We start from the raw sequence: 18,943 nt of genomic DNA, 5'->3' as shown, positions 1-18,943 counted from the left end.
TAGTCCAAAGCAGTTTGATGTGATCAGATGACATGGAAGTCAATCTTAGTGATGAATTTATTTATCACACTTTCACTGGTGCATTTTACTGAACAGCTGTAAAATTAGACAGACATTCGACATCACTTACGTTTGGTAAAGTTTAGTCAAATCAGAATTGGGAGGGGGGCTGATTAATGGAGGCAGATATCCAAAAAAATGTTTAGACCTAGTTCAACCAGGCATGTGAATGGGGCCAGCAGTAAAGTTGTATAACATTAATTAACATTCGCTTACATTACTTGCACTTCCAGAGAGCTGCATTAAGTTTGACCCACATGTCTGCAGCAGGATTAACACAGAATGAGGTTAATACAACCCACCAAACATGTTTGGCTTTCAGTGTGTCTGCTTTAATAACATCAACTCAGATCCCCAAACATTTAATGACCTGTTGTGTTGGTTCTTATCCTGCCCAATTATCATGCTGGACGTGCTCTGTTCTTCCAGGGTTTCACTTTCTTTAATTAAGATTTTCCAAGCCCTTGTGTGCATAATGTTGACCTCAGTATAACATACTGTTGATCTCTTTAACTATATGAGATTAACATATATATTATATATTATACAAGTCCAACATGTGCAGATATTGTTAGGGGGGAAAGCATCTGCTTATTTAAGTGTAGTGTTTGTATTGCTGTCAGCAGTTTGCAGAGTTCTCATAGTTCCCTGACTCCCAAATGTATGTTCACAATCATTCAAATGAGTTGCATGAATAACTTGATTCCAGCTCATAACTACAGCCTGGTTTAAGTTTTCATGGTTATCTTCAGGCGGCTGAAAGGAATCGATGAAGTTTCTTTCCACCGTTTTGGTATTCACATCGAAACTGCAAAATTTCTCTGACCTTAACCAAAACTAACAACCTGTGTAACCGTGGAGACTACAGTCTCAGTTGTCAGTGAGTAACTTTAATTAAAGTATGATGTATGATGTCACACTTCTTGGTTGTTGCCAGTCAATTTAATCCTGACTGCAGTTATGGCTCCTCCTAGATGAATTTGGCAAAGCAAAGCCAGACATTATCATACCTTGTAGGAGACAGGTTTGGAAATACTGTCATCTACAAACAGAGATGACTATTGGGAGTCTGGGGGTTTAGAGCAGAGAGATTTCACTTTTGTGTTTAAACTTTATGCCTCCATGTTCATGATTCTGTCAATCCATCCCAGTGAATGCAATATCTCAGTAACACCTTCAGGGAACTTCTCCAAATTTGGCACAAATATTAGAAAAAGATTAACTGATTAGAATTTGGTGAGAAAAGGTCAAAGCTCCGAGTTTTGGTGAATGGGATTTATCAGGAAGGCACAGGGGGGATTTCACAATGTCTGGCAGAAACGTTTATTTGGACTCCAGGATGATAAATTTGGAAGTTTGATATTCAAAGGTCACCGTGGCCTCACAAGACATGTTTTTGGCCACAACTGATGAGGTCACATGGGCTAAGTTTGACAGAATGAACCACAAATGTCTAATAGAATTAAACGAATAGATGTGATTCAGTATCCAAATCGACAAAGGTCATCTCCATTGTGACATCATAATGTTCAACACAAGCACCCCGGGCCATTATTAAATGCTATAACTCAGGATGTGGAGACTGTGACCATATTTCGTGCAACTTGTCTGGTTGGCAGAGACATCCAGCCACCAGGTAGTAATTCTTCTTCGTTTTAGTGTGTTTTTTAATCACTTCTTGAAACACTGCAATCAAACTATCAAACTCCAACAGTGCTTGTTGTCTTGGCGTGTTAATCAAAGGAAGGTAACGTGTCAGACAACAAAACATTACTGAACATCACTTCTTTCTAATTTGCCTGAAACAAAAATCAGGGGCTTCACCACTGATGTGCAGTTATTTTAGCTCCTGTTTGCTCCCGGTGCTCCGTCTGCCTGACCCACAACAAGCATGTGTGTTTGTTTGAGTATGTGTATCTAACCCTGCTCCCACACACTGGCACCAAACACAGATGCAGTCTCCAACAACTAATGGGAAAACAGAGAGTGAGAGGACGAGTGAACAGAGCAAGGAATAATCAGAGTTTCTTTCAGATTATAATGAAATTGTATATATTACATCACACTCCAACATCACTTGAAATTCTCAAAAGTTAAACTTTTTTTTGTCATAATTAGAATGAATAGTTAATGAAATTCCCTAATTCTTACATAACTGCTTTTACTTGAGCAATAATACATTAATACTAAGATTTAAATACGTTCATGGGCTTTATTGTGGGAGTCATCTGAGTGATGTTGCCGTGCTAACAGGAGCCACAAGCACAAAAATTATCATAATACTCTCAACATGTTGCACAGAGTAAGAACACCCTCTGAGAAAGCACTTTGTTAGACAAGTTTCTTAAGATAGAAAACTTGAAAAAATATAGTATTGAAAATACAAATACAGTAGGCAGCCAGGGCTTTTACAGCTCCAGGATACAATGGCCCAGCACCACATCACACACTGCGACTCTTGGTGAAAACAGTGGAGCATTTAGCATCTAAAGAGGCAGAGATTTCTGCCAGCAGTTGGTAGAGAAAAGGAAACTTTGCATTGGACTTTTCTCAGATGGGCAGAAACACAGCTTTAAATAATGCTAATGCATCCTGTCTGAGAGTTGCCAACATGTTTACCATGAGAGCTGTAAAATCACTGCTGAAGCTATTACACCATTAAGCATTGGTTTATCAGCAGAAATATTACTATGTTTAATTTTTAGAAAAACTAGAGCTGTCAAAGTTAAAGTAAAAGCATTAATACAAATTCCTTGCCACTATTTCTTTTTTTTGACGTGATTGTTACTGGTTCTATTGGCCTTTGGCCCAAGCCATAGTTTGAATCAGTTGCCGGAAATGGTTGCAGGCCAAACTGTCTCTGCTGACCTTTAAAGGTTTCTGGATAATATTAGTCATTGTTTTTGGTTAATGTAAATACATTTACATTTACATGAAGCAGCATATTTGTTCATCACTTAAAAATATCCCTTTAAGGTATATTTTGAGCAAATGAAAAAAGTACACTTATGCACTTTGCAATGTATCTTGATTGTATATGGACTCCCATGTGATTAATTGTGATTAAATATGTGAATAGATCAACAACATAAACCCTTGTTAAAATGTCCTCCAACGTTTAATTTCAATCAGTACCTTCTTTTAATGCAGACTACTCTGTTACCTGCTGTTCAGTTACAGTACATTTATAATATATTTCAACCTATGTCCTGAATTATGGTTCAGACATGAGCATGAACGTGTCCTGAATGCACTTATGATTTAGTGTTCTTATATTCTGGTCCTCAGCAACTCCCCTGTGAGGTGAGTGTCAGGCACTCATTCACACTCGCCCCCCTGTCCTTATGTCAGAGCAAACACACCTTCTACATACTATACAAGGGCATCCTTCTGTAAGAGGACTTGGTATTTATCTTGGTATTTATCTGCTGTTGTGCCGAGCTGCGGTGAACCGACTCCCACAAGCTGGCTGTCAAGGGCAAGGTGTTCTTCTTTGACGGAGGGCTCCTTGATCTCCTGTGATCCCTCCCAGGCATCTTTGCCGCAGCTGCACTGCTTCATTATGACATGGCCTCCACCCGGCAGCCTCCAAACAGCATTGCTCCCTTCAAAAATATCGCATCTGCCATCTCTGTCTGAATCCACAGTGGTGGATTATGTTTGTGAGTGTGAGATGGAGAGTGCGGGAGGGTAAGGAGACAGAAAGGAAGGAGTGCTTTGAAACTGGATGCAGTTACATGCACAGAGCAGCCGGACCGTTGTCCATCCCACCGTTATGCTTCATGTCCACCAAGAGTGGTTCTAAAGCATTCTGTGAAAGGGGTTTATTCACTTTAGTAAGGATTTATTCAAGTTTAAAAGCCTGTGAGATGGATGAGATGGATGTGTTGCACTACTGTACTTCATTTTAACTTTGTTTCCAGTATGTGTTAAAAAACATGGGTCAGTACATTTCCCTTAATGCAACTAGGTAGTGTCTTTAATTTCTGCCATCCTCTAAACTCATTGACTCACCACTCAGCTGTGGAGTTATACCTTACAACTTGGGCTTGTGGTCTCCTAAGTGCCTCTGTCGTTCCAAAGCCCAGGCTGCGATGACTCCTGATGACATAATCAGAGGCTAATTTCCCAGACTTACCAGACAAAGCTCCTCCAGAGCCACAGACGATCAGATACAAGTGTTTCCACAGGCTGAGTAGTGCTCGCTGCGATGAGTAAACTGATGTGTGTAAAGTCGGTGGAGTGTTTGGACTGCTCTGGTGCTGTTAGACGCAGCTTTAATGACCGGCCTTCCTCCACACTGACTTACATAAACACTATTGTATGTCCCACTCAAAAAGTAGTTTGAGCCATTTTCACCTCAGCTACAGCTACAGAAGTTTATTTATGTGAAAACTCCTGTATGCTTATGACGCTTTCGTACAGTTTGGTGTTTTCCCTATTGTTAGAAACCAGAGTATACAGATGGTGGTGTGTGATGTCTCAGTAACACAATAATCTGTTTAATACGTAATTGTTGTTCCCTCAAGAGGCAGATGTAGTAAACACCAAGCTTGAAGGTTGTAGCTCAAACTGCCATACAGTATTTTATAGGGAAATACATCACCTTAATGTATCTACCCCAGTTTATTACACACATGTCATATCCATGAGAGTTAGGCTTTTTTTTATCTCATTAGTTAGCTAACATTATACACAGGAAGTTATGTATTTGACCAGTGTTTTTAAATGCATACAGACAGATGTTGAATTATTTTCTAAATGGTGATAATTGGAACGATAATAAAATAATTAGCAATATTAAACATCAAGGCCAACCTTGCCAATATAAGATCATATTTAAATTATCCAGGTTAAGCGAGTGTAAATTGTTTCTTTGACCAATTAAACAGCTTGTATAGCCTCTAACACTATGATTTGTTTGGCCTTGTAAGATAAATAAGGTTGATGGACAAAGATTGCACACCCCCCACTAATGCTGCAGTCTTTATGCTTGATATCTTAGATCTTTGGCTCAGAAAGATAAAGCATGCTTTGTTTTGTCTGCTTTGTCTTTTTTCCGCCTAATTCCTTTGCGATGTTCTTGCTGTGTACAGGGGAGCAGAAGCACGTACTTCTGACATCATTCACCGCTTCTCCAAATACACACCTCCATGGTCACCTGTATGAGAAGGTTAAGAATAGCACATGAGCCCTCAAACCAAAACAGTGGCCTTTTTGTCTTGTGGAGGAGGGGAAGAGTAGCAGCTTCTTTAGCAGTGGGTGATCTGGTTACTGAAGGCCAGCGAGGTAAAAAGCTTTTTTGTCCAAACAACTTAATGAGTATGCTTGGAGGGAACAGAATATATCTAGACACACACATGAAGGGCCACGAATAGTGGGTTATATTAATTATATTAATTATAAATCATAATGGGCCAGAAAAGACTGCCTCATTGGGAATGAATAGGAACTGTCAGCATGTGGGCTGGCAGAAGTGTCCCTGTACATCCTTAAAACCAAGAATGCCATGTTTTACACCCATGGCCACAATGCTGATGCTAAGAACCATGTCTCTGATTCTTGAGTCAGAAATGATTTCATCATTTGTATGTGACCAGGATGTACAACATAAACTTACAACAAAAAGAAGTGAAATCATCTTCACACTGGGAAAGGTCTAGCATGTCAATGTCAAATGGAAACAGAAGGACAGGGTTTAAATGGGAACTGTCATCCCACTCTGGGCTTTGGATTTCATATTGTGCATCTGTATTTAGACCTGAGGAATATTTCACTGTTGTTGGATCTCAGAACTTCATATGTTGTTGTCTTATCCTGATGTTAGGGCTAATATGGTGCCACGCTGTTTTTCCTAGGCAGCCAACATTGCTTTGAGGTTTCTGGTAAATGCAAATCCAATATTCTGTGGTTTTTGTTTATTGTAAAAAAAAATTATAATAATAATACAGCTGGATATAGATTCAGTGTGGAAACAAACCGAGATCACAAAATATAAAAACTCTTACTGGCAGACGAAAGAAAAGTGTTACCATGGTATCATGTGAGAATCATTTCAAAATTACAATAAAGCGACGCATGTACTGTAGAAAACTGCTAAAATGCTACCAATCCAATGACAAAGATATTACCTACCAAAACAATACAAGATGGCATCTCCTCTACCATCTTAAAGAGGCCTATTTGTACGTTTTGTTGTTGCAACTTTCGCATTAACTGCTGGTTACCTGGTTAATTATAATTCGAGGTGGATAGCAAGCAACTGCTAATGTAATGATTAGCTATGTTGGAGTAGCCAAACTTACAAAAATCTCCTTTAAACAAGTCATATATTAATAAAAATGTAGTTTTTTTTTTAAATGTTACATTGCAGTAACCATCAGCCAAAGACCCAGCTTCTATAGGAGCATAAAGAATGATGAATATGTCAGTTTCAGGTGAAAAAAATCCAATGCAAAATTGAGATAATACTACTCTATGGAAGATGGCAGCTATTTTATTCCAATCAGCTGGACCCACATGAGTCTTAACAACTATTGAAGCAAAGCTAAATGTTCCTGTATTGGGGATAGGTTGCGACTAGACAGTCATTTGGAAGCCTGGACTTCACCTAGAGTGGGGAGGAGGTTGGTTGTAAGAGTGTAATTACCCCCGCCCCACCCTATCTTATCCACTCTGACACCCAATAATAAAACTTTGATGCGCTCCTCTCAAAAAGTAGCAGCAGCCACTAATCACAATTGATTGCAGCCACTTAGGCGAGGCACACTCATCATCTCCTGCTCCCTCTGAATGGGAGTCATCCTCGGCTGAGGTTGGAGAAGAAAAAAAAAACTTTAAATGAAACACAGAGAGAGAATGAAGATGAATCAAGAGAGGGAAAAGAAAAAGCAAGATCAGTTAAACTCACGAAGTCAGCAGAGGTGAAAAGGGGGAAGAAGGCCATTGAAAGATGCATTGATCTCTGCTCTCTTATGTTTTTGTTTTAAGTTTATTTTCAATCCAAGTCTCTAAAGACAATTTTACCTTTACTGTCAGCTACATTTCAATGTGGAGATTGTGGCAGGGTGATGAATGATACCTTTTGTTTTCACATAATGCTTTGAGACACAATATGCCCTTTCTGATTCCCCATGTACAGTAGTATTTGAATGTACTTTTTTTCTCATAACTATCAAAACATGGTATGTGTATTTTTACCACTCAATGTGACCATCTCTTGCAAACACAAATAAAGTATGGTAACCCTTTAATTTATGGGCCGGTAATTACATGATAATGTCAAAAAATAGCCTAGAAATAACAATCCATTTCATAGTAATGTCGAGAAATATAGCCAAGAAATAACAATTGATTGCATAATCAATCATTGGTCAATTGCAAGGACTTGGTAGAGAGAAATTCTGGCCTTTCCCACAAAGGATGAAAAGCATGTGTAATCTTTTGCCTTTATGAAAAACATGACTATACTATGAAATTGACTGTTATTTCTAGGCTATTTCTTGACATTACTACGTAATTAATGTCCTGTAAATTAAAGAGTTACTGAAAATATTAAATTAGTTTTTTGTTTTTGTTTTTTCTTTAAAGGTTCAACTGAAAAAGATCAACTCTGAACAGGACATACAGGAATCTAACTATAAATGGATTTAATGTAGCAGAACAGACAAATTAAACAATTGCAACAATCCCTGCAAATATTTTACATAGGAAGTTAATCCTGCTAAAAAGATGGAGAACCTCACCAATCCTCATCATAAATTCTCATCCTCATCATAACACCTGTGGTCATTCGGTTAAACACTGGAAATGACCCTTTTGTTCTGAAAGGTAACCTCTGGTACAAGTGTCTGTTGTGGCTGTGAGACATTGTGCTTCCCTGATCTCTCCTGTCCACATGTCCTAGTGTCCTTGAGCAAGATACTGAACCTCAAATTGTAACCAATGAGCAGGCCAGTGCCTTGCATGGCGGCTCTGCAGCGATCAGTGTGTGTGCGTGGGTGAATGAGAGGCATTTGAAAGCACTTTGTCCTTCTCAGATTGGAAAGTGCCATCTCCACGCAGTCCATTTAGTATTAAAATTGTAAGTGCTGACTGGTAATATGAGATGGGCTATGGTTCCATGACTATGGGGTCTAGTGCAATCATCAAAGAATGGGCTTTTATTTTCTCAAATCTATCTTGATACATTGAAATAGTCACTGGCACAATACATAGTTACACTGTAAAAAAAAAAAAAAAGGGGGAGGAACCAGTATACTCACAATGTGAAACACACACACACAAATACAACTGTTGTTTAACACAAAGACTGTTATTATGACAGGAAGATACTGACTCATACTCTTTAAATCACCGGTCCATTTACCAATAATCCACAGATTTAGTTTATGCTTCACTATTAACTGCTCATCGTCGGCAATGTGCTCATTTTCCTCTGCTGAGCGTTCTACTAGTTTGTCTCTATTTGGTGCAGAGACCACAGCACATTCAAAGCGCTATAAACATAAATGCATGGAGTGCTCAGTGCGTACACATTCATTTAAGCTGGCGTACTGTTTGATAGCAGTAATCAGCATGACCGGTGACACCGCACTTGAATAGGTAGAGCAAAAGTTGGACTTTCGCTCAGTCAGCTACCTCCCAGAGTCTCCTTGGCTGCACTTCAGAACAGCACAGATCCACTGGACTGTCTTATCACTGCTTTTAATATAGCCTTAACACCGTCAGCTCCAAAGGAAAAATTAAAAAAAAAAAAAAAAAGGACAGATCAGATAATTTACAGCCTTTGAGAGTTTGGACAGACTTCCCTTATCTAAAGACCTGACTATCAATTGCCTTTGTCAGGAATCCGTGATGTCCTTCTCATGGTATCAGATAGAACAAGGGAAGAGGAACAGGGCGAAAAGAGCACAAAGATAAAGGTCACCTTCTTTTTTTGTCCAAAGTACTGAAAAAAAACAAGGAGTGAAATATGTATTTCAATAAAAGGACTGTCTGCAGTGTTGCCTGGATCACCTTCTCCTTGCCAGAAGTGCACCTTTTTTTTTTCCTGAAATGGACTGTGTTCAACCCCGCTGTGTTAACCAGGCTGTTCCCCATCATCTGTCCTTGTATCTCCCTGAGCCTACTGTATTGTTGTCCCAATCCTTTAGCTCTGGGAGCTGTGTCCTTGCCACAGTGTCTCAGTTTTTCTTTTCAACATGTATTAGAAAGTATTTATTTATTCAGCTCATGCTTATACCACAATGCCTTATTTAGAAGTGGCACATAAGAGGATTATGAGATCTTGGAGAAATGCTTTTGTGAAATGGATTATATCTGATTGGCAAGTATTTCTCAAATTGTTGTCACCAAGTATTTCTTACAAATTCAAGTGGATGTTCCCAGGTACACAGTATGAGTTGTTTGGGGTCTTTCACAACTAAGACCTGATATTCATTACAGGGTTATAGTGGCTTGTACATCTGTACCTCTGTGGAAATGGTTTTATTGGTGGTTTGTTAAGTAGTTACAGCATATTTGAACTGTAAACTGCATCATGTGAACAGGATTGATGCTCCTGTACAGGTTAACTCTAAAGGTAACAACTGACTATGTTGTTTGCACAGCACATGTCTCTTCTTTCCATTCCATTCTTTCAATCTGTTTTCAAATCAGCATACTTTTGTTCAATCGTCACTAAACACATCATGTTTATTGCTCCTAAAGGCAGTTGCCTCATCTTTTATGTTGACTGAAAGTGATGTGAGCATGATGCATAATGCCACATACATGAGCAGCAAATGACAGAGTTTTAAGTAGCAGTGTTATGCTTTTTAGAGAAAAATTCCAATCAAAGTAAGACCTTAAGCGTTCACATCATCTGCACAGCACTGTATTGCGCTGATTTCTCTGAGAAGGAGGATACAGAGCAAAACTGAAGCACCTCTACTCAACCATAATGAAGTGAGTCTGAATGTTATAGTTCCCTCTGGAGTCATCAGACCTCAAACTTACCAGCTTCCTTGGGAAGAGCTGAAAAAAGAAAAAGAGGAAACACTCTGTAATGTAGGATTTTCTCAGAGGATTTCTGATCATTAATGACAAATCTGGTCCAAACCCTCTCTGATCCCAACTAGACTATTGTTGCCAACCACGTGAGATAATGTCCACAAAATAAAATATCTTGAAAGGATCAATATAACAGAACCTGCTATTTATTTCAAACATTTCCAGGTCTGCATTGTCCACTTTTATGCTGATGATACCTTTATGTTTTTGACATCTCCTTCACCACATTCAGGACCTATGCAGGTCACTGTCTGCTTTTTGGCGACCTCCATACCCCCTTGATTAATTTAAACCTCGTTCTCAAGTCCTTGAGGACCAAATCAGTGCATTTCACAAGAGCACAGATCTTTTGATGTTGTCACAGTCATTGCATGTCCTCAGTGGAAAGCTAATTGAAACAGTAGAGCATTATAAATAATTCCATTAGAAATAATTCTACTTGGATACTGGAGTAACAGAGTCAGCTTCCCCTTTAATAACAGAAATAAAAACATTATATCTATGTTACAATTTACATCTAATTATAGTTGCCCAGGCTAAGCCAGTGGCTGCTATTTACCACAGTGCCCTTAGAATACTTCTCAGTTTAGAGCAGCTCTGCCTCTTAAAATGACTGAATGCCTTCTTCAGTGGATCTGTGTACCACTGCATCAGTATGTTCAAATCTGGAAACATTTAATTCAATTAAATCATTAGGATTAGACACTGACCTCTCATTCTAATGAGGCCTAACAAGGCTTTTGAATGAGCTACACTAATTAGGGGCATATTATTCATGTGCCACAAAAAGGGCTTCATTGTGCTTAGATAAAAGAAACTAATAGGTGCATTATTTTTTTTCTCGCTCTCTTTTCTTTTGCGACGGGTGGGCCAAAAAAAGGAGTGTAGATGTGTGCAGATAGAATATTTTGGTGCAGATTTCTTTCCATCAATGTGATGACAAAGGGCCTCATTTCCAGTGAGCCTTATGGTGTCACTTAAAATGTGTCTGATGTTCTTGTTTAATGATGCACAAAATCAATTGTGGTCATTAGTATTCTTGTTTCTCCCTGGCAGTCTCTCCTCTCTTCTCCTTTTCTGACTCAGTCACTCACGCCGTGTCTATCTCCCCAGCATTAAAGGGAAGCACTGTATGCTACAGCAACATCATCACCACGTTCATCATCTGTGAAATCATAACCTAGCCCAGTGGTTATTCTGTTAATCTGCTATTCTGTTTAGGTTTGTTTTGAGGTTTTTCTGTGTTTAACGCTTTGAGGAAGAAAAAATAAGAAAAAAAAAAAACATTGTCGTGCAAAAGAACGAGCAGAGCGTGCAGGGTGCAAAGAGCCCTGGAGTTTGTGTCAGTCAGAGGTGAATATATCAGCATATCGAATAGGGGTGGGGTAGGAGGGGGTGGGGGGGTGGAGACGAGTAGGCTTTCATCTTAACCACATGTTGTCATTCTACATTACAGCTGATAGAGTGTGCTTAGGTAGGTGGGCAAACAAGGTTGAGCAAGATGAAAGTAGCTGCAGATGAGGCTGCAGATGAGGAAGAGATGGGATTTATGGATTTTCCCCCAGTTCCTCTTGTAGGCCAGCTAAAGGACAGCCAAGGTTGAGACCTCTGTTAATACAAATCATGTTGTTAGCACATGCTCTTTCTGTATCAAACTACTTCCAACACAAGAGAGGGTGCTTTAATTTCTCTGCTTTGTCTTTTCTTGCTTGTTCACTGCGTTACAGCACTTCACTTTGTGATTGATTGTTGACTAATTAGATTGAGGTATGTGTTTTCACTCGCTCTCGCTCTGTTTCTGGAATGTTCTTTGAAGCACGCTTGAAGTTGTGATGCACTTGAAGCAAAAATGACCAGCGGCATATTTGTCCATAAAACATATGAAAAAAAAATGTAATATTTCTTTTTGCACAATCCCGCCTACACCCAGAAAAAGCAGGCCTGCTGCTGGATGGCTCTGGGGTTCAGGCTGATGATTCTGTGAAAACGTAATAAGACTCTACTGCTGCTGGATTTATAAAAAAAAACAAAAAAAACAACAAGAACTCTTATCATTATTTGTTAAAAGTAACAACAGAAAAGATATATATTATTATTTTAGATGGTTCCTGTTTTTACATTCCTCAAGGGTTTTTCTGCAGCATAATAAACAGCTACATTATGAGAAGATATGAAATAACCTTAACCATTTCCTTTTCGTGTCAGTCGTTTTACAGATCGTAGTGATTGTCTAATGAATTGATAACCCAATCAACAGAATGATATAAATAATATTTTGTACTTATCATCAATCAAAAAAACATTTTTAGGAAAAATTACAAACATTTAATGTCATCTGGATTTTGGATTTGACATCACTCTGGGCTGCAGGAAACTGTATTAAACAATGAAAACTTGAATAAAAGTTTTGGTCTCATTTTCAAATCTGCCAGAGTCAGTGAGAATTACATGCATGGACTCATTACATCACTATCTTCTGACACATGCTGTTACGAATGAACTATGTTTGCCTCCTCAGTGTGCGGACATGCTGTATAAATGTTGTTTCCGTGTGTCTGTTTCCTCCTCAGCACTCAAAGACGCTCGCTTTCAGCTGGTGAACTTCTCAGACAACGAGCTGCGGGTGTCGCTGTCTAATGTCTCGCTGTCAGACGAGGGTCGATATGTTTGCCAACTCTACACGGACCCCCCGCAGGAAGCCTACGCTGACATCACCGTGCTAAGTACAACAGCGAAAACACACTCACACACAAGCATACTGGTACACACAAACATTCACTGGTAGCACTGACGATAAGTCAACTTTTCCACTGTGCATGACGGCAGACAGTCACATGATGAGTTGACAGCAGCTACAGTGGAGCCAGGAAATACAGTGTCACGTATTTCATGCGTGCTCATTCAGTGTGTGTAAACAAGCTCAGGCTGAAAGTATGGGAGGCCGGATAGGTCATTATTCATATTTCGACTTATATTACATGTTCATGAAGCAAAGCAGACACTGCCTGGACACACACATCATAAATTGTGTGTGTGTGGGTTTTATGTATAGATCTTTTTTTTTTTCAACTTCTCAGTTGCCTTTGTGTCTACAGTATGTGTGGGTAGTTTAAGTTGTGCAGAAGTAGGTTTTTCCTGTGTATGCAGTTTCCGTACTTCTAGTATTGAATGTGATGCAACATGAATAAGTTCAGGTTTAAAAAATGTTGAAAATGTCTATTTTCCAGAGCAAGAACATTGAGTTTATGATGTGAAATAGAATATGCCATGGCCGAGTCCTAGAGAGGACTGTAAGTAACCATGCATTCATTATTTAGATGGCGAGATTGCCTGCGCAACGTCCTACAGCTTATGACCCTTTTACATAAGTGCTAATGAGATTACATTGTTCGTGAATGAACAGAATGAAACTCAGCTCAGAGTGTCATCAGATGATGAAAGAAGTTTTTAAGTTCATTGACTTTCATGGTGACTAAGAAGGTCGGCTGTCACAAACCTTCCTTCAGTGACAAGCTCATCAAAGAGCAGCATCACCACCATGCTCTAAATGTCTAAACATTCAAAAGCCAAAGCTGTCGGTTCAGGAAGGAAAATACATAGACTGTGTTTTATGTTCTCTTTAATCAGTGCGGATGAAATGCCTCAATAAATGGCAAGATTAGCAGGAGTATGAGTAGATCCAACATTATTAACGTCTCACTGGGACATCAGTTAACAACTAATCAATCATCATCTTTTTTGTTTTTTTTCGTCCTCCAGCTACTTGATTGCTTTTTTTGAATGTTCTATTATAGACCTCACTGCAGAGTGCTAAGATATGAAGGCTGATAAGCTGCAACAAGAATATCCTTGCTATTTCAACAATTTTTTTTTTTGGACTGTGGCAAGACTTTTTACATTTATATTTGTTTATTTATCTTTTCAACTGTGGTTCAACACATTGATATCATAACCATATGAAATCAGTGTGAGCTTGTCTTTTACACCCTTTACCTTTTACTTATCTTAGTACTCCTTCTGGTCTTTAATATAGACAACACCAAAGGGGGTTATTGCACATTTTTCACATGCATATATGCAAATTTAATCAATAGATATTGGCATTAGATAACTGATTTGCACAGGATGCATTCACTATTAAGCTAATTTCAGTGAAAAATGTTGTGTATCTTTCTAATTGACATCAAACCTTTCTAAGTCTATTCTTTATGCCATGTTTTCTCAGCCTGTAGAGCTGAGGGTAGAGACAGACTACTGTATAATTCTCCAGTGTTTACAGAGTCTGGTTTGTGTGCCCTGTTGCAGTTCCTCCGGGTAACCCCATCATCGAGGCCCGGGATGAGGTCCTGAGTGAGGGCAACGAGACAGAGATGACCTGCACCGCCATGAGCAGTAAGCCTGCCGCCACCATCAGATGGATGAAGGGAGATAAGGAGCTTCCAGGTAGGGGGTCTCTACACACAAAGAGATAAACCACAATCATCACTCCAGACATTTTCTGTCTTAACACGCTTTTGTAATGCATAAAATCAGAGCCTTTCTCTGAGCCTTTCATTCCTTTTCTAATATTCACTCATCTATGTACTTTTTGTGAACAAACAATGTCTGTGCTTGACACAAAAAACATTGTGTTCCATGAACCAGAGTAAAAAGACCACGACGCGTCGCCTCTCAAAAGAAGCTAGACTCTTCCTGCCTCCGCTCTTTCCCTCGCTTTGACTAAACATGGAACATGAAAACAACAGAGGGAAAACAATAGTCTTTCAAATATTGTGATAGTTGATGCTGCTGATACACACTTCTGTCTGTATGCTCATCTAAATGTAATTTTCTCTCAAAAGTCACAGTGAATCTCTAATGTTATTCATTAGTATATGCCCCCGTCTGCTTATTTAACATGGAGAAGTCAGACCACAAAACCCCAAGAACATCCAATAGAGAGGAAACAGAGATTTGTGACAAAAGCTGATGACATACAGTACATTCAAAAAGTTAAAGGAGTTATTAGTAGGTTTTGCTATGCTGCATATCCATTTTGACAATTCCAGGCGAATTCAAGTCTATTCAGTCTAAGAAGCGGAACTTGCATCCACTCCCATTCATTGCTGCCGTGGCGATGCGGGGACAGACACAACTACCGCAAAACAGGAGCGATTAAACTGAAAATCTTCAGATTCCTTCTTTTAGACCTAAAATGTTAGGAAAATACACCCCCAAGTTGAATTCGCCTGGAATTGTCCTTTAACAGCTGTTACTCATCAGCGTAGAAGAAACATTGTGAATTTGTCTTCCTAATGTCTTTATCATATCTTTTCTTCCACTGAAGTTACCGTCACTGTGGCCTTTAATCTGCCCTGAAGACTCTGCGCTGCTTCGAAAGCAAATTATTACCTCTTGTTTTGTAAACACGATGATGCTCTTTTCATGGGACAGTCACCACCACCTGCTCCCAGAGAGAAACCACATTTGGCAGCAGAGAAAAAATAAATGAGCAACACTTTTAATTGCCTTTTACCATGACGAAGATGAGAAAAAAAGACCAAAAAAATAGATTTCCTTATATTTGCAGTGGTCTCTGATCTGTCTTCCCATATGCCTTGGACTGTGCCCAATAATAATTATTATTTAACATCAGAAAAAATGTCCTCTTTGCATATTTGAATTGTTTTAGATGAGATCAAGACCAAACTGCTCAGAGTTACTAAAGCTATGGAAGTGGTTGTTTGAATATGACTAAAAGGGACATGGACTTTTGATCTCAAGATTGTGACTATGATAAAAAGTTCAGAAATAGCTGACAACAATTGCTGTTGTTTTGTTTCCTAACTATAATGGCTCTACCAAGAAGACAAAATGTCCTGTGGAGCAGTCACAGCGCCAGCCTTAAACACCACGAGCTCGGCCAACCGTTTTTAACAATCTGCTGTGGGTAAAGACACATTACAGCTACTTGTTGTTTCATGTGAAGTTTACTAATAACTGTGGAAAAACACAGTTGATTTCGGCCTAAAAGATTATAATGACAGTATGAATAAAAATAGTTTTTTTTTTAGTTTCAGTCCAACTCTCTGTTCAAATATTTGTATCTGCCAACATATAACAATGTTTTTTACTCTGCAGCCATAATTCTACCCTCTGCGTGCGTGGGTGCATCTTTTAGCTCTTGTGACATGTATATGAATTAACTTGTTTTTTCTTGGTTGGTTTCTTACAATTCTGCACATTCTCCCTGTATTTAACACTTCTATCAATGCTATAGCTTTTTTAATTGAGCTCTGATGCCACTTTGAATAGTTTCCATTAAAGTGATGTTGCCATGCAGTAGCCAGAGTCTGTTGGCACTGTGACAACTTTCATGCCTTTATCAAAGGTAGCTGAGCTTTAGAAGTCTGAGCAGAGCTCAGGGGTGAACAGGCCTCCTGCCAGGCAGCTCCACCTCAGAGCCCAGACAGCAAGCTTTGTAAAGACTTTGAAACAAAGGTCCTAATCAGAAGCTGTGTAGAAGGCCCTGAGCAGTTTCACCTCTACACCACAGCCCATTAAACTCTTAGTGGTCAGCTAAAATCTGAGAATGCTCCCATGTTTCAAGGTCAGGGATTGGCTTAGAACTATCTGGTAATGTCACAAAAAATAGTTGACACTTAGGTCAATCTTTAAGCATTTCTACTGACCAGTGTTTACAGGAAACTATTGGCAATGTTAAATGTAGGTTGTAAGTATTAGGAAAAATCTAAATCTATGGAAACTACATAATCAAGATGGTGATCTAGCCTGGTTTTCAAGAAACCTGTTAATGCAGAAAGCTGACTGTTACCTAGCTGCATACAAACACACTGCCTAATGGTGTGCTGTAAGTGGTGCACTTGTTTTTTTGTAAATGGGGGTGAAGTGGAGCTCATAACCTCTGTAACCAACATGATTTATATAACACTAAATGCCCCTCAACCCCCACGCCCGTGCTGTTTTCTCACACTTGGTAAGGATTGCCATTTACTAAAAACAGGATCTGCACTCTCAGAAGTTCTACAATTGATGGACGTTATTTTTTGCCATAACACAAAACGGAGTGTTTAGGAGTATTTAATGGCTCACCTGACACAACACTGCAGTTGGAGCATGTCATTTGCTTTTATCCATTAGTTTTTATTTTTTATTCGTTACCATTGGTGTCCAGGCACTAGCAGCTGGAATAACGGTGCAGACTTCAGGTTTATTGGCTATAACGTAGCAGTTGGCGTAGTAGTAAGTCTGTTAACTCAGTGTCAGATATCTCTACAACTTGTTTGGTTGACACTGCAGCGGTGTTGTCAAAGTGGAGGCTGGTTTTGCTCTGCTGATGCTGAAAATATGAAAGACAAAGGAGTGCATGCACAGGAAAGATTGCAGAAAAAAGAATAGCTGAGGGTGTTGGAGTCCTGACACCAGGGCAGAATTACTTAAACCGCCATCGGCTGTGACGCCTTGCCTGGAAGACTTATTTCTAATTAAACGTCCAGAGAATTTCACTTAATTACCTTAAGGGATCATCAGGATCTCTTAAATATAATTTAAAGGTTACACTTGTCATGCTTGCCAATGTAAATCCAACTATCTTTTCCAATATGCACACACACACACACATATTATCTAACTATTATCTCCCTCTCCTTTTATTTTCTCTTATCCTGTTTTTCAGTGATTTATTAACATATGCCCCAACACTGATATCTCCGGCTCTTAAGCTTACACTGCAGTGAAAGTTATGTAAAAAAAAAAAAAAAAAAAGGGAGAGCAGGATCCAACGGTGCAGGTCACTGCTTTCTGTTCTGTTACGATGAAAGAAAAGGAAGACAGAGAGAGAAAAGAAGAAAGCCAGGAGGTAGGGCACTTCATTGACTGACAGGAACCAGAGCAGCCATTAGCCTCAGGTCTTATGAGACAACCACAGGGTGATTTCAATTACCCTGCTCTACCCCAGCAGGAAGACTCTACAAATGGATAAAAGAATATTTTTTGGGCAAAGTGATAGAAGTGGAGAGACGTATATTTTATTTAACCAGACATTACTCCCTCTTCCTGTTCCAGGAGAATGTGGTTAAATGATAACCATGATAAGTGAAATGTGGAGGAGGCGCCGTGAGAAAAAGGCCGCCTGAGGTTGTGTGTTGGCATCTCAACGACACTTAAAGTGCCCCCTCAGGTTTTATTTGACCTTCAGCCGCCTCTCAGTCACAATCATCTCAACCACAAAGTTAATGTTCTGGGTGCTTCACACAACGCCATGTTTTCGAACAGAGAGGCTATCACTGATCCTTCGTCAATACTCACTTCACTTTTAAAAGGGCTCTTCTAACTCTGCTCCACTAATGTCACCTGAAAGATCATCAGGCACAACTAAAACAAGAGCAACAGCATGAGCAGTTGGATGCATTCAACCGCTTTTTCAGCAAGGACAAAATATATGCATGAAAGTTTTCTATGCTCACTTTAACTTTGACGTGTAGATTTGCATCAGCAGTCAATAATAAACTGTCTGATCAATTTTGGCCTTTATGTATTAAAAGAAAACCTTTTATAAAGTCCCTGCTTTCAAAATAAGAGCCACGGTCGGTTTGCAGAATCAGCCTAGTGTGACGCTGCCTGTGTGTGTGTGTGTGTGTGCAGGGGGGGTGGGGGGGGGGGGGCATAACACAGGAAAACAATGGGCACAGGTGTTTTGATGTGTGTTGCCCTCAAGAGTGACATGTCTCTACTTCAGCAGATTAATATTTGATGCTGCACAACTGGAGTGCTATCAGATGTCTGACTTGACTACTCTGTCTCCGCTGTCTTTCCCAAGGAATGGGCAGCA

The 18,943-nt window shown here is 39.4% G+C and overlaps 1 protein-coding gene across 6 annotated transcripts in view; it reads left to right on the top strand.

Annotated features, from left to right (window-relative positions):
• Nucleotides 1–18,943, top strand: part of cadm1a (cell adhesion molecule 1a) — a 382,219-nt gene that overhangs the window by 292,953 nt on the left and 70,323 nt on the right. For all 6 annotated transcript variants that reach the window (XM_085798374.1, XM_085798376.1, XM_085798377.1 and 3 more), the window contains 2 exons: nt 12,684–12,836; nt 14,419–14,556. In XM_085798374.1, coding sequence (XP_085654500.1) covers nt 12,684–12,836; nt 14,419–14,556 — 291 coding nt within the window. The remainder of the gene's footprint in view (nt 1–12,683; nt 12,837–14,418; nt 14,557–18,943) is intronic.

This window comes from Trachurus japonicus, chromosome 14 (genome assembly GCF_045865225.1).
Source record: "Trachurus japonicus isolate A0001 chromosome 14, Traja_1.0".
NCBI classification, from domain to species: domain Eukaryota; kingdom Metazoa; phylum Chordata; class Actinopteri; order Carangiformes; family Carangidae; genus Trachurus; species Trachurus japonicus.
Note: the sequence above shows the minus strand (reverse complement) of the source record. Positions and strands in the feature narration are given on the sequence as shown.